Source organism: Ramularia collo-cygni, assembly GCF_900074925.1.
Source record: "Ramularia collo-cygni strain URUG2 genome assembly, contig: RCC_scaffold06, whole genome shotgun sequence".
NCBI classification, from domain to species: Eukaryota; Fungi; Ascomycota; class Dothideomycetes; order Mycosphaerellales; family Mycosphaerellaceae; genus Ramularia; species Ramularia collo-cygni.
The window spans coordinates 31,801-48,524 of record NW_019716260.1 but is presented as its reverse complement, the minus strand read 5'-3'; the positions used below and the strand labels follow the sequence as shown (position 1 = coordinate 48,524).

Sequence of the window (16,724 nt, the reverse complement as noted above, 5' to 3'; positions counted from 1 at the left end):
ATGATTTTGGTTTATTCACGCCGAGGGAAAATGTTCTGAGATGGATGGGGGTCGAGATGTTTGGGTCTTTCAATCTTCTACCTCCAATCGTTATGGCAAGGTATGTTTCCGCCTCTGGATCGTTTGGATGATGTAATGACTGGGGATGAGTGAGGTGAGGTGAGGTGAGGTGGGGAGAGGGGAAGCACGCAAGATGCAGGTACCTTCCATATTTCTTGCAGATCTCTCCGGTGAGCCGTCCAAAGTCTCCATGCCACATTGATGAAGGAATTTGGAAGGGGAAAGTAGAAAAGAGTTTTGATCATTTCTGTTGAAGGTACTATTATTTCGTACAATCGAACCAAGTTATTACAATCCACCATCACGAAGCTCCCCCATCCACTCCCTCCACTCCTCTACATCACCATTTAGTAAATACCCGGCAAGATGCGCCATCTCACCTTCTCGCAATACCGCTCCCAATCCTTGCCATACTTCCTCTTACATTTCGCCTCGTCTCTCCCCTCACGATGGATCAACAAAATGGCGAAATACAACATGTAAAAGTAGGTAATGGGAGTGCCCCACCACTTCATCCCTTCGACACTCACGATCCTCGTTCCCGGCCAGAGGAGGGAATCGGTCAGTCGGTATCCCGCAGCGAGAGTGGGAAGACAATAGGCCCAGGACATGAACCAGTCTCCCAGGTAATTGATGTGTCGGGCCGTTCCCCACCATCCACTGGTCAACAGTCGACTCCCCGAGGCCGTTTCAATGTACTTGAGGTGGGCGACGCGCGAGTCGGTGGGGTCGGTGCGGAAGCGGTTCTTCTCGTTGTTGGAGGCGCGGAAGATGTAGTAGCCGGAGAATTGCACGGCGAGGATGGCGGCCATGTACCAGGGACCCAGCATGATGGGGTGGACGGCGAGATAGCGGGCCTGGATGGTGTAGGTGAAGGGCACCCACACCAAATCGCCAAAGGAAAGCATGAAGCCGAAGCCATCGGTGGTGAGATCCATGGTGGTGAGGATGGCGGCTTCGTTGAAGAGGGCATCTAGGATGTAGACGGACTGGGAGATGCAGACCATCAGCATGGAATCCGTCACGTATCCGTACGAGCGGTATTGCTTGGCCATCCACGCAAAGTCCAGCACCATCCATCCAATCATTCCCGGGCGGAGTTCCATGAAAGATTTGATGTCGATTTCGCCGAAGAAGGGAAGGTTACAGCGTGGGTTGAGTTCTCGGCCGATGTACCAGTCGTAGATGATGTTGCCCGAATGTCCTCCCGCCGCCAACTCCCGCATTTCATTGTTGCTTGGCTTGACGGAGAAGGAACGGATGTAGACCCAGTTGGCAAGGGCGTAGGAGATGATGATGTTGCAGGTCAGGAGTTGGATGTAGTTGCGGTCGATGAACGTCCACACCGCGAAGTCGCCGCCTTGCACCACGCTGCCCGCGGCGAGGACGACGAAGATGGTGACGGCGGAGAGGAAGGCTGGGTGGTGTTGTTAGTGGTGAAGAAGATGTTGTAATGGTGGATTGCATGCTCACCATTGAAGCGATATCTCAATCTCCCTCCACTCCTCAACTCGGTCCCCTCGACTTCTTCCGCCGGCAACAGCACATACAACAACAGACTAATGCCATACCACGCCAACGTGCCCAACACAGCGGGCGTGTTGATCAATCCCGCCCACCCGGGCCATCCCACCTCTGCCGCCAGCGTATTCAGGCCATTGCTCCATCCATTCTCCACCAATTTCGTGGGCGAGAGGAGGGAAGGCGCGGGACATCCGGAAACATCGTTGCAGAGAAAGGCAAAGGCGTAGCAGCCGATGGGAAGACCAAAGGAGATGAGAAAGGCTCCAATTCTGCAGGCGAGGAAGGAACGCGTCAGTCGGCTTGTGGGTTGAAGATGCAATCAATGCAGGATAGATACAACATACGGTCCACCAAATTCCATTCCATGCGCTTCTTCCTTGATCGCGCGTTTCTCCATCTTGTCTTGCTTGAAAGTGAATCACAACAAGAGAAAGGCGGGAAGGCAGGGAAATGCGCGAAATATATTCGTCGCGTCCATCGTACGAGTTGCACAAAAGCATGTCGTACGATGACGTTGTGCATTTCAAACGTTCCAGCCCACGACCCCTGTCAATCTCCATCAATATTTAGACGGGCCAAGAAAATAAACCCCCTGCCTTGCTTCCCTTTTCACATGCAAAACTCCCGGGCGTCATCATGCAATGTCTTGCATGCCACATTTGTACAAAGCAGCATCTTCCAAGCTTCATAGTTTGCGAAGACGGCAAATTGCTCGCTGCGATCCACATACATTCACCCTCCACTGGAGAATGGCGTGCCATGGCGCAGACATGCGTAGATTTCGCAGCTCAAATGACATTGGCGCACCGTACGCTGAGGCCGGCCGACCGTCGCTGGGAACTCAACAGGTCGGCAAGCGATGTTAGATACGAGCGCAGCAGAGTCAGTTGGACATCATCGGTCGGGGAGTCTTACATATTCCCGCGTCCCGTCGTGATTGTGAGGGCGGAGCCGTTGGTTTGTAACAGAGTGAGAATTAAGAGGATTTTCCAACCGAAAAGACCTTTGCGTGATGGCAGTAACCCAAGGGAAGGAATGAGAGTCAGAGTGTAAGATGCTAGCTCTGTGATTGCTAAAACCAGAAAAGGGGAGGGTGGCATATTGAGACTCAATTTACAGAATTGAGAGGTAGATATCTGGTGAGCGAGGCTCGATTTCCGTTCTCTTCCCAGGAGATGAGAAGAAATCTCATCAGGAAACTGAACTGGTGGCATTGGTTTCGCACTCTTATGATACATGAGATCAGTCCGCATACCTCATAGCGAGAAATAGTTCGTGGTCTACATACGCATTTTCTCCTGATTTCTTCGATTCGAAATGGCAAGATAGATCACCTCACTCAGGGCGCAACAACAGTAAGGTAGCAAGTGCAAATCCATCGATTATCTTTTTCTCCTTCTGGTAGGTCTCGCTCGCACAATCCCTATGTACTTGCCTTCAACGATCACCCATTGATCGATCGTATAATGTAAAGAGACCTTTGCAAGGCGAGAGAATGTGTAATGGCATACTAGTAGTATTCATCTGTGTAATCATATCATAACCCCTTACTACAGAGCTCGAAGCAGCGCATACTGCTTCTGCGAGCTATTATGCTCTGCGGACTGATCCCGCAACGAGCGCCCCTCTCCTGTAAGCAACTCTCAATCCTCAGCAAAACTAGCGTCAAGCAAACTTCCATCCTGACTCTCACTCCTCTCCATCTCCGGCGCAGCGGTACTCTGCGAGACAATACTAGTCGTACTCCCCACCCTCTGCAACTTCTGCCTCTTCTTAAAATGCCCCGCCTCTTCCTCCTCTCCCTCCTCCCCGTCCTCCCGCTCCCTCTTCCCATCCGCCCCTCTAACCGGCGAACTTCCCCCCACAGCACCCTTGACCCCCAAACTCTTCAACACTCCTCCTCCCTTCTTAACCTTCTCCTTCAGCCCCTTCTTCAACAACTTCTTCCGAACACCCCCACCCTTGCCCTCTCCCTCCTCCCCATCCTCCTCAACCTCCAAATTCGGCGTCGCACCCCGACTCCCCTGCTGACTTCCCCCGATTTTAGCGGCCGCCTCCCTCCCAGCTTTCCTCCCACTCAATCCCATACACTGTTCCAAATGCTTCGCAAACCTCGTAATCAACAAACTCCTCTTACAACTCGGACAAGTATGCCAGGGAACATACTCTCCCTTCCTCAGCTTCTCGTCAATCTTACTGGCTTTCTTCTCCCCCTTTGCGACACTTCCAATGCCCCCATCGGCGTCGGGGGAAGGCGGTCCAGTCCCTTCTTCACTTGCAGGTGTTCCATTCGCAGCTGCTTTAGATTGCGCCTCTCGTTCTTTCTTCGTCAAGGGACGACCCGTGACGTCGGATTTGAGGAATGGGTTGCCGTAGATGTCGTGTCCGGGTCGCCGGGCCCAGGGTTTCCTGTCGCAGTAATTCGTCGTCGCTGGGGGTTCCGCTGTGGCGCCACGGACGCCAGGTGCGAGGGGCGGATCTAGTAGTCTGGGGAGTTTGCAAGTTGAACAGTGGGGGAGACGAGTCGTCGGGTCGAGAGAGGCGAGCAGCATTTTGTGAGCGCGATGTTGGTGGATGAGGATCTCGTGGGTGATATTTTGTAGCGCATCCTCGAGGATCTTTTGCGCGATTTCCCGAAGACTTGCGGAGGTGGAAGTCGACATTGTGAGAGTGAGGTTGTCTGCCCTATTGATGTTGCAAGAATACCTAATGTATGTGTGAATGTCCGGGGTTCGGGGATGGCTGTCGAAGCTCAAGGGCGAGCTTCGGCGGATCTTAAATTTAGGCTTGCGGGTAGATCTGCCGGGACGCGAGAGTGGGTCTATACCGATGGAGGGTGACAGGGATGTGGATTGAAGATTGTCTCGTTGTGATCAGATTCCGATTTGGAAAAAATCATGATCAGAAAGACAGCTCTGAAGTCAGAAATGAAGACGAAGTGACATAGATTGAGATGTTTGCGTGGAGCAAGCATCTTCCGCGACGCGCTAATGATCAACACTCCAGCAGATCTAAGCATGGTAAAGCTCCATGGGCGGCTCAACCATCACATCCGGTACATTTCCGACCCCTTTCACGAGGCGAGATGATGCCAACTGCAGACGAACAGCATGTTATCAGATATGGCAATGGAACTCCCGGGATGTCATGTAAGCGGTCGGGCCGAGAATTGTGGGGCTATACAGCCCTTCTCCTCCCTCGCCTCCATGTTCACAACATCCGCTCCGTTTGACATCATCGAAAAGCTTCGGTCTGCTCGCATAGCAGCCTGCATATAACAGTCTTACCCATCACTCACCTCTGTAGCTACGGCGGGTTTCCTTCGGGATTTTTAACCAAGTCAAAAAAGAAAACACAGACTCTCAATCTACATCCCTCAACATCTGGACCTCCGACCTCATCACAATGTTGATGCCATCTCAACCTCCCTCAATAGAAGAACCCTACTTCAACCTCGGCCTCTATTCGCGTCCCATCACAACCACCTCTCTAGAAGCCCAAATCTGGTTCGACCGTGGCCTTCTCTGGACCTATGCATTCAACCATGAAGAAGCAATCCGCTGCTTCGAATATGCCCTCGAATTCGATCCCCAATGCATCATGGCGCTCTGGGGTCTAGCATACGCTTTGGGACCCAACTACAACAAACCCTGGGAAGCCTTTGGCGAAGGAGAACGTATCAACCATCTGCAAAGAGCCAGTCTCGCAGTGACAGAAGCAGAGGCTCTAATAGATCCTATGGAGGACACCGAAACTGAGCAGGAACTTATCAAAGCTCTCCGACGCAGATATCCCTCAAACACTGAAGCTGAGGATTATGAAAAATGGAATCAAGACTACGCGAATTACATGTCTACTCTTCACATCACCGCGAGCCGAGATCTGGATATCGTAGCTCTCTACGCCGACTCCCTTATGAATCTCACTCCTTGGTCTCTATGGGATATTCATACGAACTTACCAACTGAAGGAGCACATACTCTGGAAGTGAAAGAAATTTTAGAGTCTGCCCTCGCTTTGAAATTTGGAAACGATCATCCAGGCCTTCTACATCTCTACATTCATCTCATGGAAATGTCACCTTCTCCAGATTCCGCTCTACCGATAGCGAATCGTTTACGAGGACTGGTTCCTGATGCCGGCCATCTGGAACACATGCCCACGCACTTGGATGTCCTTTGCGGGGACTGGGAAAGCGCAATAACTTCCAACACATCCGCCATTGCAGCCGATGAAAAGTACCTGAAAGTCGCCGGACCATTGAACTTCTACAGCCTATACAGAGCACACAACCTCCATTTCAAAATCTACGCGGCCATGTTCGCAGGGCAGTACAAGATCGCTTTGGAAACAGCAGAAGCTATAGAGCAAGCCCTGCCGCTGGAATTATTACAAGTCGAGAACCCACCAATGGCAGACTGGTTAGAAAGTTTCGTGGGATTAAAAGTGCACGTCTTTGTAAGATTTGGGAAATGGGAACATCTCCTCCGCATACCTCTCCCAGAAAACCAAGAGATATATTGCGTAACCACCGCGCTCTTACACTATGGTCGAGGAATCGCATTCTCTGTCCTCGGAAAACTTGCAGAAGCAAAAGACTCGAAGAAATCCTTCGAAGAATCCCGAGCCAAAGTCCCAGATTCGCGGACCTTGTTCAATAACACCGCGAAAGATATCTTAGCRATAGCCGCCTCGATGCTATCAGGAGAATTCTCCTACCGCTCCGGAGAAATCGCAATGGGATTCGAATATCTGCAGAAAGCTCTCACGCAGAGTGATAAACTCCCTTACGATGAACCTTGGGGTTGGATGCAACCTCCCCGACACGCTTATGGAGCATTACTCTTGGAACAGGGAAAAGTTGAGGAGGCGAAAGAAGTGTATGCGGCAGATTTGGGGTTGAGTGATGTTTTGCCTAGGGCGCTGAGACATCCGAAGAATGTGTGGGCTTTGCATGGGTATTGTGAGTGTTTGAGGCGGTTGGGGAGGAGGGATCAGGGGCTGGAAGCGGAGTTGGAGGGCATGATGGGGAGGACGGATGTTTTGGTTCGGGCGTCTTGTTTTTGTCGGAGGGAGGGAGGAGGTTGAAATGGGAGTTGGTTGGGAGGGATACTGGTATGGTTCAAAGAGGGTATCATCATCTGGTTCCAATTCTGCTCAAGGCGTGCAGGTTCTGTGAGTTCATCGCAGTCTTCCGCAATTGAAATCTGGATCGCACAGCAGGAAGTCCGCGGTCCCTTTCATTTGCTGCAAGCATACTGCAAAAGCCAGACAACGAGTCACCTCAAACAGTAGCGCAATTGCCGACGGAGGAACACCACAGAACAGAGCAACTCATCGCCTTTATGTCAATGTTTGAGTGTGTATTACTCAATGCCTATCAGAGGAAGCATCTAATCATTATCAACTCCATTAACTCCTTGCTAATCCGCAGGATTTTTCGCACCCAATGCCAATGAAAGAAAAGACTCATACGAAAGGATCGTTCCCAACCAACACCCTGCCTGGCCAATACACACCATGATCTGACAAAGGAGAAAGAAGTTCGTCGTCGTCGTCGTTGTCKTCATCTTCAAGATCTCAGTCCAGGCCACTCGTCATGCCCATCCCAAGGACGACAACGTTCAGCGCCTCTTGATAAAAGGGCTGGGCATCTCCTCCCCGTGCACCTCCGCCCTCCACTTGGCAGGACTTCGGCCGTGTAGTTCGACCAGTGTCCGGCCTCTCACGGGTGCGCGATTCTCCTTCTCAGCCGCAACGCTGAAGATGTTCCTCTTCAGCGGCACTTCGCCTCTCAGCTCTCCCTTTCCGGTCTCTCCAGTGTGCACGACTCGTCGTGGACTCAGTCCCAAGCCTTTGTAAGGGCTAGGAGACGCCATGTGGACATCCATGGGCGAGTCTCGCACGTTGAAGTTGCAGTTTGCAAGAGTCTTGGCCCGAGTAAATGGCTTACGGACTGCCTTCTTTGGGGGTGGCTTCATGCGGCGGTTTGCAAGCGGAGAAGCCTCGTTCTCATCCGGCTCTTCGGGGAGTGTGTCGTAGAGAGATAGGCTGGTGAGGTCTGTGTCAATGGGGAGGGAATCCTCGAGAACTTCAGGAAGTGAAGAAGTGTCGGACTCAGGCAGCTTGCTGGAGAAAGAGGCAAACGCTGCGGTGGTTTGTTTGTTGCCCGGAGGTGGCGTGCTGGACCGGATATGGGAAGATGCCGGGTCCAACTGCTGACTTGCCGGGAGGGATGCAAGATGGAGCGCCAATTTCTCTTCCGCACGCTGATCAATGGCCGCTTCAAACTGGGCAAGAAGCTGAGTGCGGTGCTTGTCTGAAGCTTCCTGCACTTTCTGGTCGATGGCGAGCGTAGCACGGGCATGCCACTCCATCTCAACCTTCTTGTTTGCCTCTTTCAGCTTTGTGACTTCAACTTGCAAGTCTGAAATGAGCTTCTGCGCGGCGGTGAGCTTGCCCGAGATGGCATCTCTCTCGCGCACGACCTTGTCCATTTGTCCGAGAGCTTCAGCCTGCTCCAGACGAGTTCGAGCGACCTTGATGTTGGCGAAACTCAACAGCTGTGCGCAGTCCGGGCGCTGACGAGGATCGGTCTTGAGACACCAAGATATAGCATCGGTCAGGTCTTGGCTGTATTGGGAAGGGAGAGGCTTGATACGGCCATTCTTGATCTTCAGCACTAGCTCCATATGGGATCGTGCTTCGAAAGGGACTTGACGAGATGCAAGCTCGTAGATGATGCAACCCAGAGACCATATGTCAGAGTGATGAGAGTAGCGCTCGGCGGCGCAAATCTCAGGTGACATGTAGAAGGGAGTGCCGACGTATGTGCTGGCAAAGTCGTGCGAGGCGATGATCTTGGACAGGCCGAAGTCACCCAGCTTGACGCTGTTGTTCTCTCCAAGGAAGACTGTAGTTCCAGGTCAGTGTGATGATGGATGTTGAGGATGAAGGATATGATGTACTCACCATTCTCAGGCTTCAAATCACGATGCAGGATGACGGTATGGCCCTGCTTGCTCACCAACGTCTTGCCCTTCCGCGCATCACCCTCCTTGCCCGCCGGTGGGGGATCCTCGCCATAGTGGCATCGATACAGCGCGCTGACCAACTGTGCAAAGATGGTCCAAACAAAATCCTCATCCGCCAAACGGTTCCTCTCCTTCAGCTTTCGAATGTAGCCACCCAAATCGCCATTCCCACAATACTCCATATACAAATGTAGGTCATGACTTGACTTGAGATGCTGTCGATGACAGTACTGTACAATATTGGGATGTCTCAGACTCTCCAAGATGCGAAGCTCGGCATGCAATTGCTCTTTTTCCCGATCCGACATGCGCGTGTAGGAAATTTCCTTCCGACAGAGAACCTCGCCATCGCCCTTGCGTCTTACCTTTCGAATCACACCAAAGGAACCCTGTCCAATCTTCTCCAGAACTTCGTAGTCGGCATCGGTCGCCATGATGGTATTGGTAGTGGTGTAGTGGTAGTTGTAGTTCTGGTGTCTGTCACTGCGTGTAATGAGAGTCTAGATATGTCGAGCATAAGAAGCCCTTCCGGAGGTCCTGTTTTCTGAGAGGGAGGGCGATGTTGGCATTGATTGATTGATGCAAGCTGGATATGAAGTGATGTAAGTGGGAGCAAAACGGTGTTTACTTGGTTGTCTTTCCCTGGCAACCGTTGTCCCGCACATGGCCGAGCGGTCGTTACCGCCGGAAGTTCGGAGCTAAAATCGGCATTCTTCGCAACGGGTGACTGTCAGTGGCGCTCATCGTCATGATCGAGATCGCGGGGCTGAGATCGAGCATCGTAGAATCCCAAAAAGGCGTTGTTGGAAGCACATTGAACGGTGTTGTCGCCGTGAGGATTCCGTGTCGTCCGGACTCCCGATCATATCTAACTACTATTCCTAGTGCCCCTCTCACGACAACGCATGAGACATCCGAGCCATGTCGCAGGGTATTCGGAGCAAGCCCCAGCTAGAAAAGGCGCTGTATGAAGAGAAGAAGGAAATTTCTTCGGGCAGGTTGAAGGAGGAGAATCCTCTCGACACGAGCGTGGAATTCCGCAAGTTTTGTGAGGCGTGCAGAAGAGGCGACTTGAAAGTGTGTCAGGAGCAGATTTCGACGGGCATTAACATCAACGCCCGGGATGAGTATGATTATACACCATTGATTCTCGTGAGTGTAGCAGTGAAGCATGACAGATAACAGGGAAAAGAGCTGATGGCTGATGTAGCAGGGTACAGGCATCTCTTTGCGGGCATTATGAAGTCGCTCAGATGTTGCTCGAGCAGGGCGCCCTCTGCGAACGAGATACCTTCCAAGGCGAACGATGTCTATACAACGCCCTGAACGATCGCATTCGAAATCTGCTGCTGCAGTACGATTACTCCAAATCGACCGATCCACTCCAACCGTTGGCGGCTCACATCACATCTCTTCTCACAAGAGAAGTGCCCAAGACGACGGACATCACAGTACATGCTGGAGGGGAGACGTTCGAGCTACACAAGTTCTTGCTGTCTGCGAGGAGTCCATATTTTGCGGGAAAGCTGGCTGCTGCACCCGAGACAACATCATGGAAGCTATCAAATGTCATCCCGGCACAGTCATTCGAGACGTGCATTCGATATCTATACATGAGCGAGGTGGGAGCCGATTTGGGGGATGGCGAAGAAGCAAAAGCGATATTGCTGGGCATCGACAAGCTGAGTCGGCAGTTGGRGATTCAGCAAGTGTTTGAAGATTTGCTAGCATCAGGAGACAGACGACAGGCAAGACATCGCAGAACGGCCGAAGTGGAACGAGCACGCGATCAACTCTCAGCATGGTTTGAGGCGAATGTCGTAGGAAACAAGATGCAGGTCGACAGCGACAGAGCTGACGCTGTGAAATGGGATCGCGATAACAGCATCTTCGCCGATGTCCTCCTTCGAGCCGACTATGAAGACGAACAGGAAGAAGACGAGGAAGCACCCAAAACACGCACCACATCCGGCCCTCTAAATGGAATTCCTATCGGAAACTTCGGCCAGCAATCCCGCTCTCCCTCCCGAAAACCATCCTCAAAGAGATCGGTTCTCTTTCCTTGCCATCGAGCAATGCTGCTCCGCTCAGAGGTCTTTGCGACAATGTTCTCTTCTTCCTTCCGCGAAGCCCAGAATTCTCCCCACCTCCAAATCGTCCCTGTAGATTGCTCACCCGAAGTCCTCGAGATGATTCTCACATTCCTCTATACTGAAAAGGCGGACTTCCCTCTATCCATCGCTCTGGATGTCCTCACTGCGGCAGACATGCTCTTTATCGAGAAATTAAAACAGCGAGCCGCTTTGCTCATCTCAACCCTCGGCAATGGAGGAGCCAGTGTCGTCGAGTCGGAAAATCCTCGCGGCGAAACAACCGCAGAAGAAGAAGAGACTCTAGATATCTATGATGTTATCCGCGCCGGCTGGGACACCCGCGTCCACCGTCTTGAAGAATTCGGAGCAAGATACATCGCCTATCGTCTAGAACGTTACATCGATGCTGAAGAATTCAAGACTCTAGTACAGGAAAGTGCGGCGAGGATCCAAGGGCGACAGGAAACCGATACCGTAGAGTTGGTGGATGACATACGCTACTATTTGAGTGAGAGGTTCCGATTACGGTTTGAAGATGCGGGCTTGGATGAGATGATGGAGGAGACCATTCCCGGTCAGTTCGCACAGTTGGCCACAGGGCATCAACCTGAAGATTTAAAGGAAGAAGAGCAGGCAGTGGAGGCAGGAGACGTGCAAGTGGAGAATTTAGAAGGACATGGAGTGGTAAGGACACTGGATGGAGAGATTGCTGGTGATGAATTCGCGCAGGATGCCATCAATTATCAAATCTTGTTGGGCAAGATTGAGACTTTGATGGAGGGGCTGGGTTTGGATGGATAGACCGACAATGGACTGCATAGATATAGACTGCATACAGCGAGGTGGTCCTGGCTCTGCAGCTCTCTTTCTTGCCACTCATCTCCATCGACTCGCAACGCATACACGAACAAGCATCACGTCCTCCCTCTTATATCTATAGGGAGCCAAGACGTCTAAAGTGTATGCTAGATCAAAGTCAAAATCTCCCGCTCGATTCTGTTCGTTTCTGCTCATCAAATTCGTCCCACTTTTACTACTTTTCTGCGTTGACAGAGCGAGCAGAAATCTAATCAGCTGGCTGGCATTGGGTGCCAACTGACATCCAGCAGAAGATACAATATATCGTTTCTACAAGTAGCGAAATAACAGATCATCACTTTCTGGAAGGTATTGAAGCACGCTTGGCAAGGCAATCGTTCGCTCGGAGACATGCCACGAGGAAACCGTTCAGCAACGATATCGAACGCTACACACGCAACGCGTCCGTTGAAGGACGCAGTGCCTACTCTTGGTAACTATTGAACGTTTCCAGGTGCCGAAAAAGCGAAAAATGACGTTGGCGGTTGTCGTCGTCCTTTCAAAAGGTGGAAACCCTTCSTCATTCCGAACGCTTCCGGCCAACACTACTTACATGTATGCATGCACGATGGAACTGCATGAAAGTGAAAGGCAAGTCCATGGTATTTCGTGCTGTTTACTTCATTCTTACAGTCTGCAAACACTTCTCAACTTACATCCAAACTCTCTGAGCGATCACGCTTGACTTCTCACACAACACCAAAACTTCCGTCTTCTTCGCCATGTCTGAAGTCAAGAAGCCATTCAAGACCCTCGACTTCAAGTGTGCCCTCGTAACCGGCGGAGCAGGTGGACTCGGAAGGGCTTTCGCAGAGCACTTCCTCTCCCTCTACAAGAACGTCATCATCGCCGGCCGCACAGAATCCAAATTGCAAGCCGCAGTAAAGGAAATGAAAGAGAACAAAGAACTCCACGGCGAGATTTCCTACTATATTCTCGACACCGGCGACCTGGCCTCTCTCCCCACGTTCATTTCCAAAATCACCTCCGAGCACCCAGATCTCGACTGTCTAGTCAACAACGCCGGAGTCCAGAGACCTCTAGATGTCAACAACATGAAGCCCGAAGACTTCCTCTCCAAAGCCGACCAAGAGATCGCGATCAATGTCAACGGACCCATCCATCTCGCCGTTGGCCTCCTCCCACATTTCAGGCAAAAGGAAGGCGCCGTCATCATGAATGTCTCCAGCGTGCTGGGTTATGTCCCCTTTTCCATCATCAACCCCGTCTACAATGGCACGAAAAGCATGGTTCACTTCTGGACCATGAACCTCCGTACTCAACTCTCCAAAACCACTGCCGAAGGCGGAAACAGAATCAAAGTCGTGGAGATTGTGCCGCCGACTGTGGAGACGGAGTTACATCGCGAGAGGGAGAATCCGGATGACAATAAGAAGGAGGCGAATGCCGCTGCGTTGTCGATTGGAGAGTTCATGCGGGATGTGAAGCATGGATGGGAACAGGATCGGGATGTTGTGGCGGCTGGGATGGGGATGGGGCTTTCGGATAGTTGGTATGAGACTTTTGGGGCGGATTATGAGAAGGCTGCTTCGGGGTAATTCTTGCCGAGATTATGGAGTTGTTGTTGGTAGCTGTATGCAGGTCATGTATGTGGAAAAGTTGGAGCATCCATAGGGTTAGGGTTTGGGTAGTGTGCTCACTTTTTCTTTCGCTCTTTTGACCATTGTGCAGTGTGCACATTCCCTACTCGTCTGCAGCGCTTCCAAGCGCATGGAGTATACATCTTAATCAAGAAGGGGCGTTATCAAATGTGTTCAGGACACATGGAGAAAAAAAAGCATGCCGAGATTACAGCAGAGAACACGACCAATTCTTTCACAGCACAACGAGCAAGTTATTTTGCGTTCGCTCAACCCGAAATGGATCTACTGTCTACCGAAACACTGACGCTCTTCAGTCAACTCAAAGAATCATACGTATAAGGTCCACCGTAAACGAGCATCTCTCCATCCTCCTTCTCAAACCATCGAGGCTTCCCGTCATCCTCGCGAGCAAACCATATATCTTTCAGTAGATACTGTGTCATGCTACGGCAATCGATCACTTGTACCCGCGGGAGTATCATTGGCGCGTGGGAGATTCTAATCTTCGTTTTCGAGCTGTGTTCCTCACCTGATGCAAGATGGTCCAGCTTTGTGATGAGGGTACGCGATTCACGGATCAATCCGTCCAATAATTGAGTTTGTGTGGCCTTTCCGGAGCACATGAAAGATCCGTGTGTGTCGTTGAGAGACTCGTGGGCATGATCTGACATGGATTGCGGCGAGTGGAGTTTGATGATGAGGCATTTGAGCTTCACATCTTTTGCTTTCACGTTTCGGAGGCCTAGTATGTCTGATGTACGTCAGCCATATTGGGATATCGAACGCGTTGCTACAAGTTACGAGCACTTACCTGGACATAACCGTGTCATCCTTAAACGTACGTCCCGTATCCGAGGTAGCACATCTGCGACCATGTGGCATATGTGATCGTCACCCAGCAATTCCGTTCCATGTGTATCCAAAGTGAGCGAGACCAGGTTGTGGACGACAGGCAGGTTCAGCAGTAGCTTCGATATTGTACCCACATACATGTAGTCGCGATGCGGTATTCGGACTGTCTCATGACGAGGCTCTGATCTTGCCTCCACAATCACACTCTCAAGGGCTTCAAAGCGTCGCAGATCGGAGAAAAGTTCATCAAGGCAGGGCTTGAGCTGAACATCTCGCCACGCATCCAAGGCTTTTACAATCGTTGATGGATCTTCATTCCGGTTGTAAGGCGGTGAATTCCAGGTAGTGTATTCACAAATTTCGTCGGCTTGGGCGGTGGCTTCGTCCCAGGGATGGCCCAATAGATGGATGCGAACCTCCCTGGTATTTTTGTGCATCAAATGCCGGATGGGACGGAAGCCGGCATAGCCGAACTGGCTGCGTAGAGTATCGATGTTGTGCCCATAGAGGTTGACATGTGAGGTAGCGAAGCCAGAGGTATAGATTGGTAGAGCTGCCGTATACCAGACCCTACAGACCGCAAGTCGTGCACTTCCTCCTCCTCGTCGAAGCTCGCGCCCGCCAACCTTCTCTAGAATAAGGATCAAGAGCTCGATGGGAAGGTCCAGCAGCGACGCCATCAGATGAAGTATTGTGTATGTGGAGGAAAAGTTGATTGTAGGGATGACGACAGTAGAAATTGAAATGAGAAAGTTGTAAAGTATCTACTCGGCATACCACCTGGAAATATTATATTTGATCAAGATCTTGGGAGGATCACCCTACCGGCGACTCCGTGAAGGATGTATGGCAAATACGACGCGTGAAGAAATTGCATTGCACGGTGCAACGCGGAATCACCGTACGAGCAGCCGTACGTAGCATGCAGGGTAGCGATTGGCATGCTCCAGTGGCCAAAGGTGTGTGTGCTGCTGAACACTTCACGCTGACAGCAGTGAGGTGTGCCGTCGAAACGCGTTGTTGAAGAGCAAGGTGGTGGCGGAGGCGCACGGAAAGGAGCGTGCCTCCCACGAGGCGAGACGCGGCGATCTCTTGGCTCTTGATCTGCGACCAACGTCAGCTGTCTCGAGCTCAGGAACACCACCACAACTTGTACGTTGGAGAACAGTTGCCCCCATCGAACAGCGCTTGTCGGCAGACCCCGCTGAATCAATACGGCAGTGATTTTGCCCCCCATGGTTTGTCTCCGTATGACATTCCACTCCCACCTCCAACTCTGACCTGTTCCAGTCCCAATCCCTCCGACCGTACCTGTCCTGCGTGCGCTCGACTCTCACAGCAGCACTCTCTCTGTCGAACTTTGCCTCACAAGCCTCCGAACGACACAATGTTCCCGAAATCGAGGCAAAGACATCCCCCGAAGTCGTCCTGAACCCTCTCACCGTATCCCGCAACCAAGAAGAGCGCGTGCTAGTGGAGCCCTCAGTGAACAGCGTGCGGGTCAGCATACGGATAAAACAGGCGGATGAGATTGAGCATATTCTGGTCCACAAATTCACGCGCTTCTTGACTCAGAGAGCGGAGGCGTTCTTCATTCTGCGGAGAAAGCCGGTTCCTGTATGTGTAAAGGCATTGGGAAGTTTACAACGTGTGGACTGACGGGAGAACAGGGCTATGATATTTCCTTCTTGATCACCAACTTCCACACCGAAGAGATGCTGAAGCATAAGCTTGTGGACTTTATCATCCAATTCATGGAGGAAGTGGACAAGGAGATCTCCGAGATGAAGCTCTTCGTGAGGATCGACGACTCGCGGCGTGGAAAAATAAGGCTAACATCTCTTCAGTTGAATGCACGAGCACGTTTTGTGGCGGAGAGCTTTTTGACTCCGGTACGTATCTGTCGAGATTTTGCTTAAAAATGACTGCATACTGACAATCACACCAATGTAGTTCGACTGAGAAGTCAAGGCTAGAAACTGCCGCGTCCACTGAACTGTTTGAGCACTTCGTAGACTTGGGGGGGATATGGCAGGCCAGTAGAGGCCCACGAGCTCATGATGATGATAAAGCCGAAAAGATGTAGAGGCACATCCATGCTGGTCGCAGCGCTCCCTTCTGGACTCCGCTCGACTACAGCCATCACGAAATAGCAAAATGATTCAAATGCTAGCTAGCTACATGGAATGAATCCTTCCGTATGGATTTCATGTTGGTTGAATAGCCCACACCGCCATTGGCGAACAGGTCACAAAGAGGAAGAATCTCATTGCCTGGAAGTCCACTCGTCCATCCGTCCATTCGCGGCATCTTCGCGGGGTGATRTCGTCGTCGCCAGCGCAACGGAACCGGGACCGGGATCTGCCGCGCACTTGCAAATTTGGTATGACTCTATTGCTGCCATCGCCTCCCCCTCCCTCCCCCCTCACCTCTCCGACACACACCGCTTCTCAACCACACTGGCCTACCGCCCTCATCCGGCCGCCATCCTCCTTCTCTTGTCAACATTGCCATTGACTTTGACTGCCAATCATTGTCAGTGCCACGCCACGCTCCGCCGCCATTCCCACACGCCGCCGTCGCTTTAGCAGCACGCGCCGCCTCTGTCTACAGCCGCCACCACAAGCCGCCGCAGCCTTGCCAGCTCGCGCCGCTTCTGTTTACTGCGCTTGCCAGCGCCGCCGACTGTTGCCAGCGTC

General features: G+C 51.7%; 8 protein-coding genes; 4 read left to right on the top strand and 4 right to left on the bottom strand.

Moving 5' to 3' along the window:
* Positions 1 to 407: 407 nt before the first annotated feature.
* RCC_04365 (probable Delta(14)-sterol reductase) lies at positions 408 to 1,981 on the bottom strand (the record flags this gene model as incomplete). XM_023769642.1 has 3 exons in its annotated part: positions 408 to 1,477; positions 1,534 to 1,853; positions 1,929 to 1,981. The coding sequence occupies 3 exons, from the start codon at positions 1,979 to 1,981 to the stop codon at positions 408 to 410; spliced, it is 1,443 nt and encodes a 480-aa protein (XP_023625410.1).
* Positions 1,982 to 3,227: 1,246 nt separating this feature from the next.
* RCC_04364 (uncharacterized protein) lies at positions 3,228 to 4,247 on the bottom strand (the record flags this gene model as incomplete). The annotated part of the gene is made up of 1 exon (XM_023769641.1): positions 3,228 to 4,247. The coding sequence occupies one exon, from the start codon at positions 4,245 to 4,247 to the stop codon at positions 3,228 to 3,230; it is 1,020 nt and encodes a 339-aa protein (XP_023625409.1).
* Positions 4,248 to 4,989: 742 nt separating this feature from the next.
* On the top strand, positions 4,990 to 6,672 carry RCC_04363 (probable TPR domain protein; the record flags this gene model as incomplete). Its single annotated transcript, XM_023769640.1, has 1 exon — positions 4,990 to 6,672. The coding sequence occupies one exon, from the start codon at positions 4,990 to 4,992 to the stop codon at positions 6,670 to 6,672; it is 1,683 nt and encodes a 560-aa protein (XP_023625408.1).
* Positions 6,673 to 7,208: 536 nt separating this feature from the next.
* RCC_04362 (related to NIMA-like protein kinase) lies at positions 7,209 to 9,052 on the bottom strand (the record flags this gene model as incomplete). XM_023769639.1 has 2 exons in its annotated part: positions 7,209 to 8,497; positions 8,557 to 9,052. The coding sequence occupies 2 exons, from the start codon at positions 9,050 to 9,052 to the stop codon at positions 7,209 to 7,211; spliced, it is 1,785 nt and encodes a 594-aa protein (XP_023625407.1).
* Positions 9,053 to 9,539: 487 nt separating this feature from the next.
* RCC_04361 (related to ankyrin repeat protein) lies at positions 9,540 to 11,512 on the top strand (the record flags this gene model as incomplete). XM_023769638.1 has 2 exons in its annotated part: positions 9,540 to 9,770; positions 9,839 to 11,512. 2 exons carry the CDS (start codon positions 9,540 to 9,542, stop codon positions 11,510 to 11,512), a joined length of 1,905 nt encoding a protein of 634 aa, XP_023625406.1.
* Positions 11,513 to 12,291: 779 nt separating this feature from the next.
* On the top strand, positions 12,292 to 13,128 carry RCC_04360 (related to oxidoreductase; the record flags this gene model as incomplete). Its single annotated transcript, XM_023769637.1, has 1 exon — positions 12,292 to 13,128. The coding sequence occupies one exon, from the start codon at positions 12,292 to 12,294 to the stop codon at positions 13,126 to 13,128; it is 837 nt and encodes a 278-aa protein (XP_023625405.1).
* A 359-nt stretch (positions 13,129 to 13,487) lies between these two features.
* On the bottom strand, positions 13,488 to 14,705 carry RCC_04359 (uncharacterized protein; the record flags this gene model as incomplete). XM_023769636.1 has 2 exons in its annotated part: positions 13,488 to 13,924; positions 13,985 to 14,705. 2 exons carry the CDS (start codon positions 14,703 to 14,705, stop codon positions 13,488 to 13,490), a joined length of 1,158 nt encoding a protein of 385 aa, XP_023625404.1.
* Positions 14,706 to 15,260: 555 nt separating this feature from the next.
* Positions 15,261 to 15,987, top strand: RCC_04358 (probable ARP2/3 complex 20 kDa subunit; the record flags this gene model as incomplete). XM_023769635.1 has 5 exons in its annotated part: positions 15,261 to 15,263; positions 15,316 to 15,642; positions 15,696 to 15,821; positions 15,873 to 15,917; positions 15,979 to 15,987. The coding sequence occupies 5 exons, from the start codon at positions 15,261 to 15,263 to the stop codon at positions 15,985 to 15,987; spliced, it is 510 nt and encodes a 169-aa protein (XP_023625403.1).
* Between the last annotated feature and the right edge of the window lie 737 nt (positions 15,988 to 16,724).